The 22,839-nt window shown below is 39.2% G+C and overlaps 1 protein-coding gene across 2 annotated transcripts; it reads right to left on the bottom strand.

Moving 5' to 3' along the window:
- Positions 1 to 1,932: 1,932 nt before the first annotated feature.
- On the bottom strand, positions 1,933 to 21,133 carry HIGD1C (HIG1 hypoxia inducible domain family member 1C). Of its 2 annotated transcripts, XM_063444782.1 has the most exons (5): positions 21,013 to 21,133; positions 14,277 to 14,394; positions 12,459 to 12,561; positions 5,210 to 5,344; positions 1,933 to 3,330 (listed from the first exon to the last, which is right to left on the bottom strand). In XM_063444782.1, exons 3-5 carry the CDS (start codon positions 12,550 to 12,552, stop codon positions 3,266 to 3,268), a joined length of 294 nt encoding a protein of 97 aa, XP_063300852.1. In that variant the 5' UTR covers positions 12,553 to 12,561; positions 14,277 to 14,394; positions 21,013 to 21,133; the 3' UTR covers positions 1,933 to 3,265. The 2 variants fall into 2 exon arrangements, with proteins under 2 accessions (XP_063300852.1, XP_063300851.1); XM_063444781.1 differs by lacking the exon at positions 14,277 to 14,394.
- Between the last annotated feature and the right edge of the window lie 1,706 nt (positions 21,134 to 22,839).

Here is a 22,839-nt window from a genome sequence, read left to right as displayed (position 1 = left end):
ACCTCTACTCCCCCCCAAAAAATATAACAAAGTCCCTGTAAATAAAAATACTTACCATTTGAAGTCTTCATTTTTTCAGCCCCCAAAAAGCCAAATTAAAAAAACATAAAGCCCGTTGAATTTATAAAATAAAAAACACCTGAGCGCAAAAAAAAATCCCAACGTAAAAAAAAAAAAAAAAAATCCATGTTCACCCAGCAAGGGTACCGTGCAGACTGAGCTCCGCAGGGCGGGGAAAGGCTTATAAAGGCTTCCCACACCCTGCAATTTGACTCAGAGGGCTCTGATTGGTTGGTTTAAGCAACCCACCCACCACTCATGTGCAATGGGTGGGGGCTCTAAATGTAAAAAAAAAAAAAAAAATTTCTACCTACCCCCCACACCCTAAAAATAGTGAGGCAATTTCGGGAAGCAGTTGGCTGGACTCTTATTTCATATCCTTTTTGCCCATTTTCTCCCTTCCATGCTACTAGGAATTAGTGGCACATTTTTATGCAAGATGTGTTTTCAGAATCTAAGCCAGCATATTAAACAAGAACCAAGAACTTAACCGTCATTTTACAACATATTTATAACACTTTTTCTGACAGCCACTGCTACTATTTAATTTGGTGGACTTCTAAAATGTACATTTCTGTAAAAACTGTCAGTACGTAATGTTAATAAATATGATAAAAATAGTTTCAGAATTGAACTGCCACTCCTAAATATCCCTTATACAGTGTGTGGGTATGCCTGTTTTATTGAATCCAGGTCTGTGTGTGTAGATGTAGATTGTGTGTATTTAGCAGTATGTGTGTTTATGTATATGTCTGTGTGAATGTGTTTATTAGTGTGTGTAACAGCGTAGCTAGCAGCATGTATATTGGATGAGTGTGGAAATTCAGTGAGCTCCGCAGTGTAACAATGTGGGGAGCATAATGTGTACTAGTGAGTGCAGCTGTGTGGGCAGTGGTGTGTGTGTATCGGTGAAGCTTTATACGATGCCCCAGTCCTTTCTCTTCTCTGCTGGAGATCGCTGTGTTGAGTCTTAGTGGACAGTACTATGCTGAAATCAGGCTCCCCAGACATAACACAGGGTCCTGCAGCATCAGTTATGGTTTTTGCTGCCTGGGAAGACTGCAAAGCACTGAGGTCAGCTGCTTTTAACAGGCAGATTAGGAACCCCTCACACCTCTATCTGTCATGCACCTGTAGGCAGGTACCTAATGGGGTATCCAGCCCTCTTCATATTTGAATTCAACAGAGCCACCGGCATTCTCCAAACAGCTGTGCAGAGTTTAATTGGTCAGATGAACTGGCATAGCAATAACAACATTAAGGAAAGATGTGAACATGCAAAAAGCACCACAGAAAGAGTATGACTATGTGTAAGTGGCATCTGTAACCCTGTCAAAAAGTACTTGTCAACGGTCTGTTCAAAATGTGGTATTTCCATATGTAAAACATAAACAAACATCAAGCAGAGTTAAAGAAGACATGTTTACTGGCCCAACATACGGTTGACAAAATAATATGACTGCAACATTGATATAAAAAAAAAAACACAAGATTTGTGGATTGGCTACCAACATAACAGTGTTTATTCTAAATCTTTTTGCCTAAATGTTGTTAGTCAACTCACAACATTCTACAAGGTTTCTTGTAGAACACAAGGTTAATCTTCTGTGATGCCATTCTGATCATGTTAAAAAATATAACAATCTGGAAACTACACAACTTCCATACATTCTAAAAATTTAACAATCTGGAAACTACACAACTTCCATACATTCTAAAAATATAACAATCTGGAAACTACACAACTCCCATACATTCTAAAAATATAACAATCTGGAAACTACACAACTCCCATACATTCTAAAAATATAACAATCTGGAAACTACACAACTTCCATACATTCTAAAAATATAACAATCTGGAAACTACACAACTTCCATACATTCTAAAAATATAACAATCTGGAAACTACACAACTTCCATACATTCTAAAAATATAACAATCTGGAAACTACACAACTTCCATACATTCTAAAAATATAACAATCTGGAAACTACACAACTTCCATACATTCTAAAAATATAACAATCTGGAAACTACACAACTTCCATACATTCTAAAAATATAACAATCTGGAAACTACACAACTCCCATACATTCTAAAAATATAACAATCTGGAAACTACACAACTTCCATACATTCTTGGTTAAAAAAACAAACAAAAAAACGAACTTGGCTGTTCACTAACTGCAGATGCTAATTGTGTTTAATTTTAAAAACATAATTCTCGAAACCTACATTTCACTGTCCAATTAGCCAGAGTTATAGTCTAAAATTGGCATTGATTTAATATATTTGGCTAAGCTATTCAAATGATTTAATATTTGTGGATACACTTTTAAAATTATTTAAAAGTTTGAAAAATATTTAAATATGTAGATTTTTTTTAATATACGGATATTTTTTGCTGATATATTTTTTGATATTTTAGTATGTTTGGGAAAATAAATTCAAACTTGATCCAAAGATATTAAATGATTTGAAGGGAAGCATGTAGTCTCAACCCGATCTGATTTTTAAAGATATTAACAACAAACCACTAGTAAAAAATAAATAAAAAAAAATTCTCACCTCTTCAACTTCACTAATAAAAATAATGATCAGGCCTGTTTTGGCAATTTAAACTAGCTATGGTTAATCAGTGCTATCAACTGTTTATGTGTTACAAAGGCCTTGCCCAATACTGCAGTGGCATAGGGCCACCAATGTTTCCTCTTTTAAAATAAAAATTATAAAAAAAAAAAAAAAAATCACATTTGTATCTGGCAATATATATTTTTTTATATTGCCGTTTTTAATGAATATGGTGTGTAGGAAGATTTTTCCCTGCACGATACTAGCAGCCCATTGTTAGGAAAACATGAATACCTTCAACAAGACAGAGGTAGCCAAATGTTAATCCACAGCTGCTGTAGAACCCCAACTACCATGACACTTTGCCAGTTTGATGGCTGCCATGCCATTCTGAGAGATGCAGTTCTATAGCAGCCAGGGTATTTCCTTATGTAGAATGCTCTATGTCCTCTGGTATTATTCTATTGCCTACGTCTGACACACGTAAAATACAGGTACGCCTACATTAAAAACAAAGGGTGTTTTCATCCACTGGAAAGAAGATAACTGTGAGATGCTTTGCTAGACAGGTCCCAGACACAGGTGAATGTGTAGCTGTTGTGTTCTCACGAGTATACCCTTCTGTGTTCTACTTCTCAGATGGATGACTAAAACGAGGCTTGATGTATTCCTTGTACATGGAGTATATCACTCCTAAAACAGGAAATAAAGAAACCAATGTAAATAAACATTTTATCTTACCGCTCAAATAACAGATCTGTTAATGTAAACTTATAATGTACTGACGACTAATGTCCTCCACACCTCCCTATGTTTACCTTTTTCGGGCGCTGCATTCTTTTTCTTTTTAAACATTGAATGTAATGTAGGGATGATTAGTGGACCCTATGAGCTGAAATACATGGTAGCAATTGGCTTTGGATGTAAACACTGAGAATAATCACACAGTTTTCCCAAATGCTTCCGCTAGGCTCACCCTCCTAACTGACCGCTACTCCTACACCTCACCCCTTTGACAATCATTCTATTTGTTTTCTGTACCCCTCAGGAGCCAATTCAACTTGCTTTCACAAACCTACTAAGCCCTATATAAACTCCACCCTTCACTACATTTATTCAGCAAATACATCCCTTATTGTAGACTTCGCTCTGCCAGTGACCTGCTCTTGTCATCTGCTCGTTCTCACACTTCCAACTCTCACCAGTAGGAATTTTAATAGGCTCCCACATTCCTTTCTTTGGAATTCCCTACCCTGTTTTATCAGACTCTCTTCCCTAGTCTTGAGTCCTTCAAATGAACACTCCAGGCACCATAGCAACTTTATTAGAATGGAATTAAACTGTTTACAAATGGTTTAACCCTGAGGTCTTGAATCTAGTTCTGTTTATCTCTGCCCCTGCCTTCCCACTTCTATGAGGTTCTTGAAACAGGAATCCTTGGACAGCCTCATACAGGAACACCCATAAGAATGACTTGAACAAAATACAACAACATTTCAACAAAATTTCTCAAGCCATTCAGGCATCCTGTGCAAAACACAGAAGTGATGCTGTTTAGGCTGTCTGAGTATCATGTGATTTGAAGTTCACAAACATCTTTGAAGGCCAAGCACTGCATTGATTCAAAAACTGCAATCCCCATAACATTAATCCAGGTCTTTGAGCATCATGAGGATTGTAAATTTTGAACATCAGGCACCACATGCTTGTGGACTACAAGTTCACAAATCTCTTCAAAGCATAGGCCTTGCAGCTGCTTGTGAATTTCAAGTCACATCGTGTTCATTCAGCCTTAAGAGTTGGCTGTGCATCATGGAAATTGTATATCACATGCATAGTAACCTACCCCTCTAAGGTGTACATTTAACTCACAGCTTTGTTTATCTGCCTGTAGCCCTATATATATATATATAATGTGTTTCTCTCTTGTCGCCATATTTTATTTACAAGGGTTGGATTTGCCCCAGGCTCGACCCATATATTGTAGATTAGTTGGAGAGTAGTGGGGAGCCCCTGCTCTAGGTGTGACCTGACAATGACCAAACACCTTAACTATTAAAACATTAAAATCATTTAAATACTTAATACGTGATTACTATAGGTAATACTCTGTCAAAGTGAGAGAATATTTCTAGATGGAAATAGTGTCTGTCTGACACATATCGATAAAGTCTAAACTTTCAATCCAGAGACTCTAAACCTTTTTTAACAAGTATTCCAAATTACATACATAGCATTACTTGGGAATGAATCCCTAAATAGTAAAATGACCTTAATGACAATCTTCAAATATAAAAAAAACATATACTAAAATTCACAGTGTTAATGTAAAATAACTTCATTAAACTCAGTTTCAAACTGCTCTCCATTGAACTTCGAAAGACACTGTTGCTAAAATATACATTTTATTGATTACAATTGCCTTTTTTTTTTTTTAAATAATGTGCTTATTCTAACCAATGTGGACCCAGATTTGTATCCAGACCCAGGATTCCTGCTCTAACCAGTGACTTTTTTTTTTTGCCTAACTTTGTATTTACTGAAAAAAAACCTTAACTGGGTTTCAGCTTACCAAAAGTCATAGCACCAACAATAAATCCTTGAGCACCAACCCTCATGTGAATGAGATGAACGGACATCTTCTGGTCTCCACGGTTACGTAGCTTGTACAGGCCATATGCCACAACAGTCAAGAAGCCAGCCACTCCTGTGTGGTGAAACAAGAAAAGCCATATGAACTGAAAGACTAAACCACAAACATCTACTGTGCATTTAGCATCTTACGGGCTTTAAAAGGAACTGTTAAACTATAACTTGTGTTAACCTTTTTTCCATGAAATGCTCGGTTTGCTATTAACTTTATATTAAAGAATTTTAGAAATACATGTTTCTATTTCTAATATAACATAACATTCTAATGTACTTCTAACCTATTTTGAGGTAGGGCGGCTCCACTATAACCATTAAGGGGACATCCAACGCTTCTCATTCCTAATGAATTCAACTAGAGATGCACCGAAATTAGTAAAATCTTCAGAAAATTACACTCCTCCCCCAGCCCCTTATAAGAGGGCACAATGCCCGGTTAGTAGCCAGCAGTATTAGAGGGCACAATGTCCATAGAAACATAGAATGTGACGGCAGATAAGAACCATTCGACCCATCTAGTCTGCCCATGCCGTCACTCCTATGGACCAGGGGAAGAATGATCATGTTATGTAGGAGGGACAGGTCAGGGGGGACCATGGATCAGGTAGAGGAAGCATTTAAAGGCTGTCAGCGCTCAGCATCCTCCCATCTCCATAGTGATAAGCCCAGGTAGCCAAGGACGGGTCACTTCTGCTGAAGTCAGCAGGAACACGTGGATCCAAGATGATGGCGGCTGTTGCGCTAAGTGTCTCTCCCAGCCCGGTGGGCAAGGAGGGTGTGCAGGGCTGGACAGGGGGATTGTGGGAGAGCACGGGGCTGGTGGGCCGCAGGTCTTGATAACGGAAACGGAAGTCAGCATTTGAGGCCCTGCAATCCCGGGAAGTACAGGAGTACTTCCGGGTACTTCCCTTACCCCCCTGCCTGGGGATAAACTGAGCTTCAGCTTTATATATATAATATAGTGTATATACACAACATAACAATACATGGGCATCATACAATGTGTAATATATAATGTATAATAATAATAATACAAAATATAATATACAGTGTAAATGTGTAGTAATAAATATAATATACTGTGTAATGTATAATATAAATATATAATATATAGTAATAATACATATGATATGCTGTGTGGTATATAATATATAGTAATAATACATATAATATACTGTGTGATATATAATATATAGCGTATGTGTGTGTGGGGGGATAAACAATATAACACTACATGACATCATACACTGTGTAATATATAGTAAAAAAAATATAAACAGCTTACAACATGTACTATTATGTATTTGTTCATAGGGGGTGTATCTAAAAACAGCTTTCAAAAGCTACAGATCTCTCACCTGCTGTCTTTGCAAGCCCTCCCCTTCTAAACTAGCCTACACCCTCTGTGGATAGGTGCTCTGAGCAGCTGCCTGCCTCTTGAGTTGAGTTTAGCTTTACTGAGCTGAAAAAAAATCAGGAAGTAATAAAACTTTATTTGTGCTTGAAAGCCAGGGGGGTGTAACCAGGCAAATTTATAAAGCTGTCAATGTCTATGGAAATATGCACTTTTTGTAAAATTAAAAAAAAGACACTCTTCACACAGAGAATTTCAGCAAGCTTAATTGTTTTAGAGGTCCAATGTGTCCTTTTTACCCCTTAAGGACACATGATGGAAATATTCCGTCATGATACCCTTTTATTCCAGAAGTTGTGTCCTTAAGGGGTTAATAATGAATTTGGAAATGAAACTTCTCAACAATCTTGGAGCGGACAAAAGAACTGGGCTTTGGGTACAGGAAGAGACCCATTTTTTTTACAAACCAAGACACCTAGCAATTTATCACACTATATCCACTGTCTACAACAATATTAAAAGGTCAGTCTGGGCACTAAAACCACTACAACTCTCTGCTAAATGTAAATGTACTTTTTCTAGAGTCTTAAATCACAATTTCAGAATTGCTTTAGATACATTTGCTTTAACATAAAGAAAAAAAAAAGACCTGCACAGTGATGATGGTTAAACAACACTAAGGACCATAACAACTTTAGTTATACCGGACAACCAGGAGCAGTGTGGCTAAGGCTGCATAAATGCAGTGACTTAACTCCTAAATAGCATAAAATTTAGCAGTGGACTACATAGACAAAATTACACTCCAAAACCACTTCATTAAGCTAAACTTGTTTTGGTGCTTAAGTGTATCTCTTTAATATTCAGCATACAGGTCGTAGTGGCCTATATTTCCCATGATGCTCAGCTAAACAAGTTAAGCCACACCCTGCTTTATATGTGTGTTTTAGTGTATTATAAGGTAAAGCTTAATTTAACATAGTTGCCAATTTTTGGAAAAAAATTCCCAAGAAAACTTGCAGCAGAGCAATCAAGTAAATAGTCTACAGGAGTGTTGACCATAGTGAATAGTAAATCCCAGTCGCCACTTGTGAAAACATTTGTAGTCAGTAAACAGCCATTACAGCTACCAGTAAAGGCAGGCACTTTACAGAGTAAAAAGAAACATTGGAAATGAGCCCAAAACATCTATCAATTTACCTTCTATTTTTAATTAGTTTTTTTTTTTTTATATATATATTAAAGAATCTTAAATCAAAATTATTTTTGGAAAATGTATATTTATAAAATGTGGGATCTGAGTCTCAGTACAATAATAATATTGATAAAGATCAAAAAAACAAGAAAACAGGACTATCCCATGAAAATCGGGACAGTTGCACACCCCTTTTCCTGTTTTTAAGACGTGAATATCTGCAGGCAATGCTACATTTTCCTCCACAGCAGAGAAAACAGGGATTGAAAGCACAAAAATGATCAAAGCTCATGAAAGGGCCATTTATACAAGGTGATGTTCCTGCAGTCTTTCAAACGGTCTGCTTGACATGCTAATTAAATTGCTTTGTTATTAAATAGAACTAATGAAGAATGATCACACAGACCTTGATGGGATAAGAGCTACTATGTGCTGATCAAAAGCACACGCACACGCATGTTCTTAACAGGATAATGTCAACTAAATATCAACAGAAAGCCACCATTTACACCTGTTCTTCACTGAATCTGTTTACATGTGAAAATAAAATAAAAAACACACAAAAAAAACAAAGAAACTGACAATACTACAGAAAATAATAGTATAGTAAACAACTGATATTGTAAAAGGCATAAGACTGACTGATTCTGAATTTGTTGTATCTTGTGATATTTTTTTAAATGAGTGATAAACATGGTGTATTGAAATGGCATTTATTAAAGAAATACATGTTTCTATTTCTATCAGTACATAACATTCTAACGTTAGATGCACTCCTAACCTATTTAGATGTACGAGCTGTGAGGAACCAGAACTAAGCTCTTTATTACCATACAGATTAAACTAATGCACAGCTCTCAAATTCACAAACTGCTATACAGGCTGTTGATGCGGTGATTTGAATGTTCAGGATGAATACAGATTATATGTAGTATCTCCATTTAAATAAAATCTTTCATCAAATGGAACCTGTGCTTCATTGGCTGACACACTGTCACTAATGAGATCTGGCCTGACAGCAACAGGACAAAATGAAAGTGATCTGTCATTTAACTGGTTTGGTTGATGTTAATGGGGGAAAATGTAATCAAATGAGACATTATAAACTTTGATTTGGTTTGTTTAACAACATTATTGCGACTAAGTGTAATTACATTCTGTGTCACTTTTCAGGCAGCAGCTATTGCTCTGACATAGACCTGTGTTTTGATGATATTGTGATCAGATATTTCATGTACAGTTACTCATTCCAAAGACAACCACATACACCCGTGATGGCATATATTTAGAAACTAAATTTCCCATGATGCCCGGACATATTAGTTAGTCTACATAGGTAAACGCTGACACTTCATATGCATGGGAATTAGATTTCCAATGACGCTCACAAAAACCTTAAAGCTGTCTGGGTATCATGGGAAAAGATGACATTCACAACCTCTCCTGTGGCAAAGCTAATAACGTGGGCCTATAATTCTGGTACTGTTAGGCACTGCATGTAAAGGAAGGGTAACTACACAATTCTGAAGAGACATGGGAGTAAAGTAGGCACTTCACAGGCCTGGAGTTTTTTTTTTTAAAAAGTTCCTCAGTGTGCAACAAAAATTAAATACGAGCTGCTTGTGTCTCATGAATAGAAAAGGAAGAGAGAAGTCACTTTCCCATCCAGGGGAATGACAGTGACTGCCTGTCACAGTTTTTTGGTGTATTTCAGGATCTCTCAGTCAGGCTGTGACATCTAAATTCATTCCACAGTAGAAACCGCAAATTATCTATTTTAATACACCACTTTATTGTAAGTGCAGCCAATCTTGGTGGGAAACAATACTATTATAATACGTTTAGTCCTTGTGCCTTACTGCACAATATATATTTTGTAGGGAAGACGCTATGTTTATTTATAAAATATTTTACCAGGATGGGATACATTGAGATTTTTCTTGTTTTGAAGTATGTCCTGGGTCCACAAAACATTGCATTGTTACAATAGGATACAATATTACAAAAATACAATATACAAACTATAAAAATAGTTATAAATTTAATACACAACAGGTAATAAATATATTCAACCATGACAGGTGCATTCTGTGCTGAGGTATATTGCCATAGATCTCTTAAAAGATTTTAGATTGAATGAAGATTTGACTGTGTCTCTGAGGCTATTCCATAATTGCGGTGCTCTGTAGGAAAACGAGGAGCGAGCCACTTTATTTTTGTATTGCGGTATGCTAAATATCGTGCTAGTACTGGATCGGAGGTTATAGGAGGTGGGAACAGCTGGGGAGAGCATTCTACTCAGGTAGGGTGGGAGCTTGCCAGAAATGCTCTTATGCACAAGGCTGGAAAGATGAAGAGTGCGTCGGGATTCCAGCGACAGCCAGTTTAGCTATTTTAACATGTCACAGTGGTGGGTAAAGTAATTACATTCTAGTACAAAGCGGCAGAATGAATTATATAATGTATTACGTTTATTAAGGTGAGTTTGAGGGGTAGGTGCATACACTACATCCCCATGATCAATGACCGCATTAGCATTTGTCGCACTGTTTCCTTACTGTAGGGCTTAGGCAGGATTTAATTCTGTACAGGGCACCTAGTTTTGGGTAAAGTTTTGAAGAGATTTTTTCAATGTGAAGGTCAAAGGATAGATTGGGGTCTAGCAACATACCTTGATATTTAAAAGAGCAGACTGCGGTCAGTGTGCTATTTGAATTTGTTCTGATACACAATTGTTGATTTTGTAGTTTACGTAATTTAAGTACAGTTCCAAAGATCATTGTAACAGTTTTGTCAGTGTTTAGGAAGAGTTTGTTATTCGCTATCCACTTTTCTACCTCTGTGAATTGGTTTGGGAGCACAGCCTCAAGCTGCGGTAGCTTGGGTTTATTAGCGTAGATTATAGTGTTGTCTGCATACATGTGCATGGTTGAGGATTTTCAGACGTTAGGCAGACCATTTATAAATAATGTGAATAGCAGGGGGACTAATATGGAGCCTTGGGGAACACCACACATGACTGGAAGAGGGAGGGAAGCGCTATCAGAAATGGTCACATATTGCAATTGGTCTGAAACATATGATCAAAACCAGGTTAGCGGACGATCACCAATGCCTAAGTTTTTACGTTTTTGCAAAAGAATGCCATGGTCTACTATGTCAAAGGCCTTGGCAAAAATCAAGGAAAATAGCTCTAGTTAAAGGGACACTCCAGGCACCCAGACCACTTCTGCCCATTGGAGTGGTCTGGGTGCCAACTCCCATCACCCTTAATCCTGCAAGTGTAATTATTGCAGTTTTTATAAACTGCAATAATTACCTTGCAGGGTTAAGTCCTCCTCTACTGGCTGTCTATCAGACAGCCACTAGAGGGACTTCCAGCTTCTTAAAATACAAAAAGTGTTTTAAACGACGCTGTACCTCCAGCGTCGCCAGAATCCCCATAGGAAAGCATTGAATAATGCTTTCCTATGGGGAGGTCTAATGCGTGCGCATGCACATTCAGTCTCCCCCGCCGGCTGACATCGGCGCTGGATTCCGGTAAGTCACTGAAGGGATTTTAACCCCTTCAGCAACATGGGATGAGGGGTGGGAGGGAGGGGGGCACTGCAGTGCCAGGAAAACAGATTTGTTTTCCTGGCACTGGAGAGTCCCTTTAAGTCTCCTTATTCCATGCCAATTAGGATGTCATTGCAAACTTTTAATAGGATGCAGGCAAAGAAGGTAAAATATGTCACTGCAGCTTAAAGTAAATATTAATACAAACATGTATTCCTTATGCAATAGCTTTAATCCTCCTATTTTGGTTAGTTGGGAGATCATAAAAAGATGTCCCAAATCTCCCCTTTTTAACAATTTTAATAAATTTTAAAATAGCAACATTTAGTATTATGAGCCGATTTTCTATTTCACCAAACATATTTACCTACATCCAAGGTGGAGGGCAATGTTGCACATGCATTTAGTCATTTGCTTCTTTTTTGGAGGCGACTAGGCCAAATTTGAGATAATCCACAGTGCATTGAAATTTAATTACTGAATTGTATCCCATGTCTCATAGCTGCCCCAATGTGAAATTAGCTATACAAAAGTATATATTTAATAGGTATTTTTGATAATATGACATTAAATAAAATATGCTCCCAATAATATAAGAAAACCAATGCATGCTACATATGGGACCTTGAAAAATCAAACAAAATGTGAAACACCCTCTCCATTTTCATGTAAAATACATTTGAGATTTCACAGTTTGCCATTTCTGATATTGGCATACTCCAGGAAATGCTGGATGCTCTAATAAGGCAATCCCTGATCTTCCATTGAATTTAATAGGGTATGTGAAGTAAGCTTTCCATACGTTCCATTGAAAAGTGCAAGTTCTTCCCATTGGTTTTAATGTACAATGGTCATGTGCACTAGAATCTGTACCGAACACCCACTAAAGAGAATTTATCAGAGTGGAAGTGGAAGGACTATAGATAGTTTGAGGGGAAAAAATAGAAGATTGTGTTACTTTTACAAATTGCTTATGCAAAAATCATCTATGTAGGTGGTCTGGGACATCCATTTAAGTAACTGTCAAATGTCCCCCTTAATGCAAAGCTATTTATTGATATTTACCTGCTGGGACGAAGGGAGACTCCTGAGATTTCCGGAGAAGTTTCGAAGAAGTGCTGTCCAGTTCTTCAGGTGTCCAGTCATCTGAAGAAGACATGTTTCTTTTCTAAAATGAATTAAACAATGCAGGAAGAACATACCATTAAATTGTGTTTGAATAGTACAATATTTAGGTAGATAATTAGTATTCAACTTCACTTTGAAAACAAGAAAACCAAATGTTTGCCATCTGCAGTAAAACAAAAATGAGGGAGAAAAAATGCTCGGCAACATGGAACGAGCCACAGACATGATTTTATTCAAATGCAACACAATATGCAAAACAATATAAGACAATATAAGGACATAATTACTAATGAAAAACAGTTGGTCTTCGGGGGCAATGTGGTAAATGTTGCAAGACACTGGGAGAAATGTAACCGCATCATTATCTGGAATGTGGGGCAAAGTAATCACCAATTTCCATGGAGATGGCTTCACATTCAAAACTTTGCTCCACTTTTCTCATCATAAAAGTTTTATATTCTTTTTGTTTTCAAGGTGATTGCTCATTATAAGTGGCGTAGTAAAGGGGGGCGGTCCGCCCTAGGCGGCACTTTTTGGGGGCTGTGTTAATGTCCCTGCTCCCTCCAACACTGACCCTCCTCCCACCTTCTGATTGAGACCTGGCAGCGATTCTGCTCTGCTTCCCAGGTCTCCTCTGTGCGGTGCAGAGAGAGAGTGGAAGAGGCGGGGCAGGAGGATGGGAAGTGAGCTCACTACCTGTGCTCTCCTCCTGTCCTGCGGAGTGCTGGCAGAGTCAACAGGTATGATTTGCCTGCCTGCATCCTCACAGACCCCCCCCCCCTCCCTGCTCAAGTCCCCTCTCTCCCCCTTCACAGCCCCCCCCCCCCCCCCCCAAAAAAAAAGGATGTTTTTCATTCAATAAGTGCCAATACAATTGTTGGTTTCACCAATAATTACACATAGACACTTTATCGGTGAAACTGACAATTGTATTGCAACTTATTTATTGATTACATTTGTGATGGAAAATATTTTGTATTTGGGTCGAGATAGGGGCGGCAAACTCAGGGACAGCCCCGGGGACGCAAAAGCTCTAGCTACGCCACTGCTCCTTATACATGGCACTTTTCCCCACAGAACACTTGTTTATGCCTTGATATCTAAAAGAGATCTGACTCTATTAAGAGAATGTGACTGTCGACCAAAAGAAAATATGGTTCCACCCCAACAGGCTCCAGCAGGAGAAGACATAGTAACATCAAAAAACAGTGGGCTTTATGAAATATTAAGGGGGGAGGAACGGGACTTAGCAATGGCAATGCAGAGTGTATGGTTGTGCCAGTTATATGAAATAGCGACAACACAGGAATGAGCAGACACAAAAATTTAAGATGCTGCTGTGGTTGTGGCCAGGAGAACCAGGGAGTGAAAGACACAGGACGGAGTTAAAGTGCCAACGCACAGAAGCTCTGGCCGGGTAAGGCTAGTAAATATTATGTAATACATGGATGGCAGATTCCCATTAAAGGAAATAAATGTCCTTTCCCTGAATAGAAGTCAGAGATTAGAAAGCAGGCCTGTTTTCCTGGGTTATCGTGAACACAATGAGCTACAGCACACAGCACTTACTAATCTTGCCATTTTTTTCTTGCCGTGTATAGCCTATGAAAGTGATGTCCTCGTGTCACCCTGCTTGCCATCGGCTGTGCCAGTTCAGTATTGAAGTTATGGTTAGCAATGAACAGGAATATTCAAGGCATGAAAAAACAAAACACAGCATCTTTCTATTGTGTGATTGTTATAAGATTAGAACACCTGCTAACATAGAATCTCATAGTTACTGTATCCTTCTGTATCCACGGTGATCCATCAAATACATTACTGTCAAGGGATACGTGATTCCAAAGCAAATTTTGGCTGCCCTGAGAAAAATCTGTCACAACAGATTTTTTTCTTAGTTGTATTGAAAATCACAATCCACAAAAATTGCATTATATTTCTCTGATATGTTAATATAAACGTGTATGATTGGTCAGTTGTGTGCATGCATGATTTGTCAGCAGGATTTCACAATCAGAAGCATCTGACTGGCCAAAATTAGCTCAGATCAGAAAGACTGTCCTGAATTGGGGAAGGGTTACAGAATCTGCAAACTAGTTCTGCAGCTAATGTAAGCTAGCTTTTTTATAGCCCCCACATTTTGAAAAATTAAAGGAACACTATAGGGTCAGGAACACAAACATGTATTCCTGACCCTATAGTGTTAAAAACCACCATCTAGCTCCCCTGGTCCTCCCTTGCACCCCTAGATTTAGTTATATCTTACTTTTGTTCAAGTCTGCAGATACTGACTCTGCCCCTGATCTGCCTGCTTGGCTGACATCATCAGAAGTAATGTTCTGAGCCAATGTTTTCCCATAGGATTGGCTGATACTGTCAAGGAGGCAGATCAGGGGCAGAGCCAGCACAAGCCAAACACAGCCCTGGCCAATCAGCATCTCCTTATAGAGATGGATTGAGTCAATGAATCTTTATGAGAAAAGTTCAGTGTCTCCACGCAGAGGGTGGATTCACTAAATGGCAATGTTGCACATTGTGCAACACTGCCTCAGGAAGCACCTGTAGTAGCCATCTTAGGAGTGGCCAGTGGAGGTATTGCTAGGCTGTAATGTAGCCTGAAGAGAATTATTCTACTCACCAGAACAAATACAATAAGCTGTAGTTCTTATGGTGACTATAGTGTCCCTTTAAAGAAAAAGAAAACATTTAAAATAATATGTCATGTATATATAAACACTTACATGCTGGTATGGAAAAAAAATGTATGGATATATTTACAGTGGTCAATAGATTCCATATTGATGTTAAAGGGAGAGAAAAAAACAAATCATTCACGATATTACAGATTTAAAGGTATTTAAAGATATAAGCAAACAGATTTTAAAACAACAGGGAAGTTCATACAATTGGACATCTACTCGTTCATTTGGGTGGAAGACAGAGCAGAGTCCCTAAATCTTTGCTACATAAACTGAAAAGAGACAGGGGTCTTGCTGTGCCTTACCTGTTAACCTACCACAGTTCATGGTTAATCTCTATCGCCTACGATGATCCTCCACAGTTTACTCAGAAATGGGAAAGTGATTTGGGAGAAAGCCTAGCTCAAAATAGTTTTCTATCTAAAGAAGCAGAGTCTCCAGGAGTAGTCTTTTCATGTGACAACACTTAAGAAATGACACTCTGCTGTAAAGTAGTAAGTGTACAGCCTGTATAACAGTGTAAATTTGCTGTCCCCTCAAAGCAACTCCACACACAGTCATTAATGTCTAAATCGTTGGCAACAAAAGTGAGTGTGTTAAATCTGGTGTTATCGCTCTTACACTCTCTCATACTGGTCACTGGAAGTTCAACATGGCACCTCATGGCAAAGAACTCTCTGAGGATCTGAAAAAAAGAATTGTTGCTTTACATAAAGATGGCCTAGGCTATAAGAAGATTGCCATGACCATGAAACTGAGTTGCAGCACGGTGGGCAAGATCATACAGCGGTTTCACAGGACAGGTTCCACTCAGAACAGGCGTCACCATGGTCGACCAAAGAAGGTGAGTGCAGGTGCTCAGCATCATATCCACAGGTTGTCTTTGGAAAATAGACGTATGAGTGCTGCCTGAATTGCTGCGGCGGTTGAACGGGTGGGGGGAGGGGGTCAGCATGTCAGTGCTTAGACCATACACCGCACACTGCATCAAATTGGTCTGCATTGCTGTCGTCCCAGAAGGAAGCCTCTTCTAAAGATGATGCACAAGAAAGCCTGGAAACAGTTTGCTGAAGACAAGCAGACTAAGGACATGGATTTCTGGAAACATGTCCATTGGTCCGATTAGACCAAGATAAACGTATGTGGTTCAGATGGTGTCAAGCATGCGAGGCAGCCACCAGGTGAGGAGTACAAAGACAAGCGTGTTTTGCCTACAGTCAAGCATGGTGGTTGGAGTGTCATGGTCTGCATGAGTGCTGCCAGCAATGGGGGAACCATGAATGCAAACATGTACTGTGACATACTGAAGCAGAGCATAATCCCCTCCCATCGGAGACTGGGCCGCAGGGTAGTATTCCCACATGATAACGACCCCAAACACACCTCCAAGATTACCACTGCCTTGCTAAAGAAGCTGAAGATAAAGGTGATGGGCTGGCTAAGCATGTCTCCAGACCTGAAGCCTATTAAGCATCCTCAAATGGAAGGTGGGGCAGTGCAAGGTCTCTAACATCCACCAGCTCCGTGATGTCATCATGGAGGAGTGGAAGAGGATATCTGGAGTAGAGCCCCAGGGCATTCTCTATATATCAGGAGTAGAGCCCCAGGACATCCTCTATATATCAGCAGTAGAGCCCCAGGACATTCTCTATATATCAGGAGTAGAGCCCCAGGGCATTCTCTAGATATCCGGAGTAGAGCCCCAGGACATTCTCTATATATCTGGAGTAGAGCCCCAGGACATTCTCTATATATCTGGAGTAGAGCCCCAGGACATTCTCTATATATCAGGAGTAGAGCCCCAGGACATTCTCTATATATCTGGAGTAGAGCCCCAGGGCATTCTCTAGATATCCGGAGTAGAGCCCCAGGGCATTCTCTAGATATCTGGAGTAGAGCCCCAGAACATTCTCTATATATCTGGAGTAGAGCCCCAGGACATTCTCTATATATCTGGAGTAGAGCCCCAGGACATTCTCTATATATCAGGAGCAGAGCCCCAGGACATTCTCTATATATCTGGAGCAGAGCCCCAGGACATTCTCTATATATCTGGAGTAGAGCCCCAGGACATTCTCTATATATCTGGAGTAGAGCCCCAGGACATTCTCTATATATCAGGAGCAGAGCCCCAGGACATCCTCTATATATCAGCAGTAGAGCCCCAGGACATTCTCTATATATCAGGAGTAGAGCCCCAGGGCATTCTCTAGATATCCGGAGTAGAGCCCCAGGACATTCTCTATATATCTGGAGTAGAGCCCCAGGACATTCTCTATATATCTGGAATAGAGCCCCAGGACATTCTCTATATATCAGGAGTAGAGCCCCAGGGCATTCTCTAGATATCCGGAGTAGAGCCCCAGGGCATTCTCTAGATATCTGGAGTAGAGCCCCAGAACATTCTCTATATATCTGGAGTAGAGCCCCAGGACATTCTCTATATATCTGGAGTAGAGCCCCAGGACATTCTCTATATATCAGGAGCAGAGCCCCAGGACATTCTCTATATATCTGGAGCAGAGCCCCAGGACATTCTCTATATATCTGGAGTAGAGCCCCAGGACATTCTCTATATATCTGGAGTAGAGCCCCAGGACATTCTCTATATATCAGGAGCAGAGCCCCAGGACATTCTCTATATATCTGGAGTAGAGCCCCAGGACATTCTCTATATATCTGGAGTAGAGCCCCAGGACATTCTCTATATATCAGGAGCAGAGCCCCAGGACAATCTCTATATATCTGGAGTAGAGCCCCAGGACATTCTCTATATATCAGGAGCAGAGCCCCAGGACATTCTCTATATATCTGGAGCAGAGCCCCAGGACATTCTCTATATATCTGGAGTAGAGCCCCAGGACATTCTCTATATATCTGGAGTAGAGCCCCAGGACATTCTCTATATATCAGGAGCAGAGCCCCAGGACATTCTCTATATATCTGGAGTAGAGCCCCAGGACATTCTCTATATATCAGGAGCAGAGCCCCAGGACATTCTCTATATATCTGGAGCAGAGCCCCAGGACATTCTCTATATATCTGGAGTAGAGCCCCAGGACATTCTCTATATATCTGGAGTAGAGCCCCAGGACATTCTCTATATATCAGGAGCAGAGCCCCAGGACATTCTCTATATATCTGGAGTAGAGCCCCAGGACATTCTCTATATATCTGGAGTAGAGCCCCAGGACATTCTCTATATATCAGGAGCAGAGCCCCAGGACATTCTCTATATATCTGGAGCAGAGCCCCAGGACATTCTCTATATATCTGGAGTAGAGCCCCAGGACATTCTCTATATATCTGGAGTAGAGCCCCAGGACATTCTCTATATATCAGGAGCAGAGCCCCAGGACATTCTCTATATATCTGGAGTAGAGCCCCAGGACATTCTCTATATATCTGGAGTAGAGCCCCAGGACATTCTCTATATATCAGGAGCAGAGCCCCAGGACATTCTCTATATATCTGGAGTAGAGCCCCAGGACATTCTCTATATATCAGGAGCAGAGCCCCAGGACATTCTCTATATATCTGGAGCAGAGCCCCAGGACATTCTCTATATATCTGGAGTAGAGCCCCAGGACATTCTATATATATCAGGAGCAGAGCCCCAGGACATTCTCTATATATTTTGGGCTGCCTCTTACTACTAGTACTACTTTACTTCTGCCTGCAAATCCCTAGCCTTATAGCCTTCTGACGCCCCCCTAATGGAGCTCCCTACGACAGCTGTATTAAGGTAGCGCCCGTGCTGCCTGTCCTACTGGTCACAGTCGATTCTGCCAAATTTTCTGCTGCTAGCGACACTCCTACCCTTGCCTGGGCATAAATTATCATGCCAAATGCAGCATAGCTTTTATTATTCAGATTTCTCATATATGGAACAGCAGCAGCAGCAGCATAGGTCTAGTTTAACCCCTTAAGGACCAAGCTTCTAGAAAAAAAAGGGAATCATGACATGTCACACATGTCATGTGTCCTTAAGGGGTTAAGTAATATCGACTACTGAGTTCTTGAAATTCTAAAAATGTGCATTTATTTCAACATGTGTATCACATCCCTTATTGATACCTCTTTGTATTCATCTTTTGGTGTATGATATGCAGACATAGCATTATTTTTCTTGTATTGGATGCTAGTCTTATTTACAGTCTCAGTATCTGAGAATGTATCAGTGCACACATAAATAAAAATGTAAAAACCAAAACAAAAATTCCATTATTTCCAAAAATACTGAACAACATCCAAAGTAGATAAGCAATGGCCTATTAACTCACATAGAAGTTTAGAGACTTCCTTTTAGCAAAATTTGCAATTAACACATTTCGTATGTATTCACATGTACTTTATCAAGATGTGAGTTAATATGTAATTACTTGACTGCTTTGGATGTTTTAAATATTTTTTGGAAATAAAGTAATATCTTGAGCTGGAACACTTTTCACTATATACATTTTTTTATTGTACTGTACTAACTCGAATAAAACAGACAGAAAAATCAGCAAGAACCAAAAAAAAAAAAGAGAGAAAAATATATAGAAGATGCATCATGCAAGACAGCGACCATTTTAAGAAAGTGGCACATTAAATATTTTTCAGAATCATCAAACAGGGGTTACCTCAACAAGCATTTTGTTTGTTCCGCAATGACAGGGATGACATTTTTAAATTAGAGAAAAATGTTTCAACACCAAGGAGAGTTCCAAAGAACCAGGGATATCTTACAAAGTTTAATGTTTTTGTGAAGGCCTGCTTAACACTCTAAGGCCTGATTATCAAATGTTTATAACGGTGGACGGTTTGTATTGATAGTAAAAAGGGAGATATGTATGCTTGCTATCTCTACTTTCAGAAACACGTTTCCAAGCTGAAGCAAAAGTAAACAATATGCATTTATTATTAACATGATGTGTTCCTCTTTTAACAATACCACCAACAGCAGCAACTTACTTTACAAAGACACATTGTACACATACCCCTTAGTATCCACAGTAAAAAAACAAGTCTGGTATGAAAGTACTCTTACTGGTGTGTACACAAGGGATGTGCCAAGGCACAACCTAACACAGAGCAAAATTGTCTTCTCTGTCCCCTGTTTAGGTCTCTTTGGGCACTTTAGTGTTAGTTAGCTTGCAGTCTATAGATACAGTGTGATTATAATGATATATTATTCTATATAATATTAACAAAATAATAAAACGACAAGACACATGCTCTATATGTACATTATTACACAGCAGAGGGTTTCTTTACTGGAATCTTTGTACAACTCAGCTGCACTACCCAAATCTATCTCACAAGGTAAAGCAAAGTATATATTACACCAGACATAACAAACAATTACCGCTATATATATAAAAAAACAACCTTTCACCCTTAAATTTCTTACTTTCACGTTCATGGCTGAAAAGCAGCATTAATCTCAGACTAGCCTCAATGTAAAAATAAATAACGAAACATTCCTTTAAAATGTACAGTGTTATCATATCAGCTTTTTAATAGTCATTTCAGTTGTATAACCATTTGCTTGTATAACTAATTGCATTAAAATTTAACCCCATTAAACATGTAATATATAATACATAATATTATGACATTAGAAAAGAAAGGGAAAAAAAATATTTTTTAAGATAAACTCTATGTAATGGGTAAACAGAGTAATAAAGTAGGAGAATACTATCTATAGCAGTATTACATCATTTTTGGCACTTTACGTGCTGTGGACTATGCTTCCGATAATGCTCAGCCAACCCTAGCACAATACTGTATTGGGTAACTAAACTCACTCTGCTCCTGCTCCTATGCGGCTTCCCAGTCTCCTGCTCTTGGAAAGGGAGCAAATATAGCGCAATCACTGCGCAGACAACACTACTGACAGGTCGGTGACGTCACCGACCCGTGTAGCCAATCGCTGAGCACCAAGGACTAAGCTTTTTAGCGCAGCTGCGGACTGTAAACTGACAGAGAAAGTAACGATAGGATAGGTCACGCCCCAAACACTTTACAACCAATAGGATAGCTCTTCCGTGTATGACGTCCAGTTGTTTAGAACGTTGAGGATTGGTTGTTTATTTAGAAGGAGAAGAAGGAAGGTTTATTGCATGGATCAAACTAACGCTACAATAAATGGTTCTACTATAGTCGTGGCATATGTGAGAACATTTTACACTCAACATACAAAGGTTTTTTTTTTTAAAATTCATTTTATTGAAAGAAAAAGGCATAAATAATAATGAACAATATAAGAATACACATATGAAATAACATTAGTGTCAAGTATATCTAGCATAAGGATATCTCAGATGAATTAAGATAAATACGCTAAACAACAAAATAGAGGAGGGTATAGAAGGGAAAGGGACGGGGGAGGAGAAGCAAAGGGGGTGGAAGAAAATTGGACAGAGGAAGAAGAAATCAGTGTTATGTTTTGTGTGAATTACGCTGGATGCTGGCTGCTTTAGAAGGCTGTTATTATAAAGTGTCATTGTAAGCATCATAACCAGTACAACTAGGGACAAGACCAGTTAGTGGCACGGTGGGCTATCCCACATCTTCATTTAGTCCCCAGTTTTTTGATAGTGTCTCCCCCTATCAATCTCTTTTCTTTCTTTCTCCGATTTTTTTTGTAATTCTCTTTTTACTTATACAGTATACAGGTATATAGTAAGCACACAAACTCACTGGTACACAGGCTCAAAGACAGAAAAGTTCACTGACATAAAACACAAACTCACTGATACACACAAATAGGCTCACTGACAGACATAACTGACTCACACACAATCTTACTGCAGGCAAACGCATTTGTATAAACACACAAGGCTCACTACAGACTAGCTCAGTGACACACACGCTTACTACAGTCAAGCTCACTGATCCACACAAGCTCACTAAATACAAGCTAACTGACACAAACATTCTCACTACAGACAAGCTTACTGACACATACAAGCTCACTACAGACAAGTTCACTGACACACACAAGTAGTACCACTGTTGTAGAATTATTAAAACCTTTATTAAATTTCCCCATTAACTCTATTAACTTCATTATATGACAGATTTTCCTAACAGCATTTAGAATATTAGCAAGAGAATGCATTTTCTAGAAGGATATGAGTAACACCTGAATTGTCAAGTTCCTGTAATATGTAACAATGTATGCCATAGTTAGATCATGAGAACTGAACTAATGAAATGTCCATTCACTAAAAAGCCTTGAACCTGACCTCGAATCTAACAGTACTAACTACTCAAAATGGCGCCTAAAGCCCCCCTCCCATCGAGTAAAGCCTCGTGCTAGCAAGATGGCGCCTGGGCCATCGTGTCCACACCCGTGTCCAAGATGACGCCACCTCTCGGTGGGAGGTCATGTAGCCGGCCACTTAACACTTAAGCCAATTAATAATATTGATGGGTGGGTATTTACATAGCCACTTAACACCTAACCCAATTAATGATGTTTATTTGTTGTTATCTTGATATTCTATGATGATGTAATTTTGCTCTTATAAGGGTCTGCGAGCCCGCTTTTTAACCAGATGCCATTAAATTTTCTCGAAGTTCTTTTAACCTGAACTCCATGTGTCAGTGTGAATTTACTTCTGCGTATA

Source organism: Pelobates fuscus, chromosome 1 (assembly GCF_036172605.1).
Source record: "Pelobates fuscus isolate aPelFus1 chromosome 1, aPelFus1.pri, whole genome shotgun sequence".
Classification (NCBI taxonomy): Eukaryota; Metazoa; Chordata; class Amphibia; order Anura; family Pelobatidae; genus Pelobates; species Pelobates fuscus.
This window is presented reverse-complemented; position numbering and strand designations above follow the sequence as displayed.

Bases quoted from the DNA above. Each gene is read 5' to 3' on its own strand.
- HIGD1C (XM_063444782.1), bottom strand. From the start codon at position 12,552: ATGTCTTCTTCAGATGACTGGACACCTGAAGAACTGGACAGCACTTCT. The intron at 5,345-12,458 runs GTAAATATCAAT...TTCACCACACAG, and splicing joins GTCTCCCTTCGTCCCAGCAG to GAGTGGCTGGCTTCTTGACT. The intron at 3,331-5,209 runs GTAAGCTGAAAC...TTCCTGTTTTAG, and splicing joins TGTTGGTGCTATGACTTTTG to GAGTGATATACTCCATGTAC.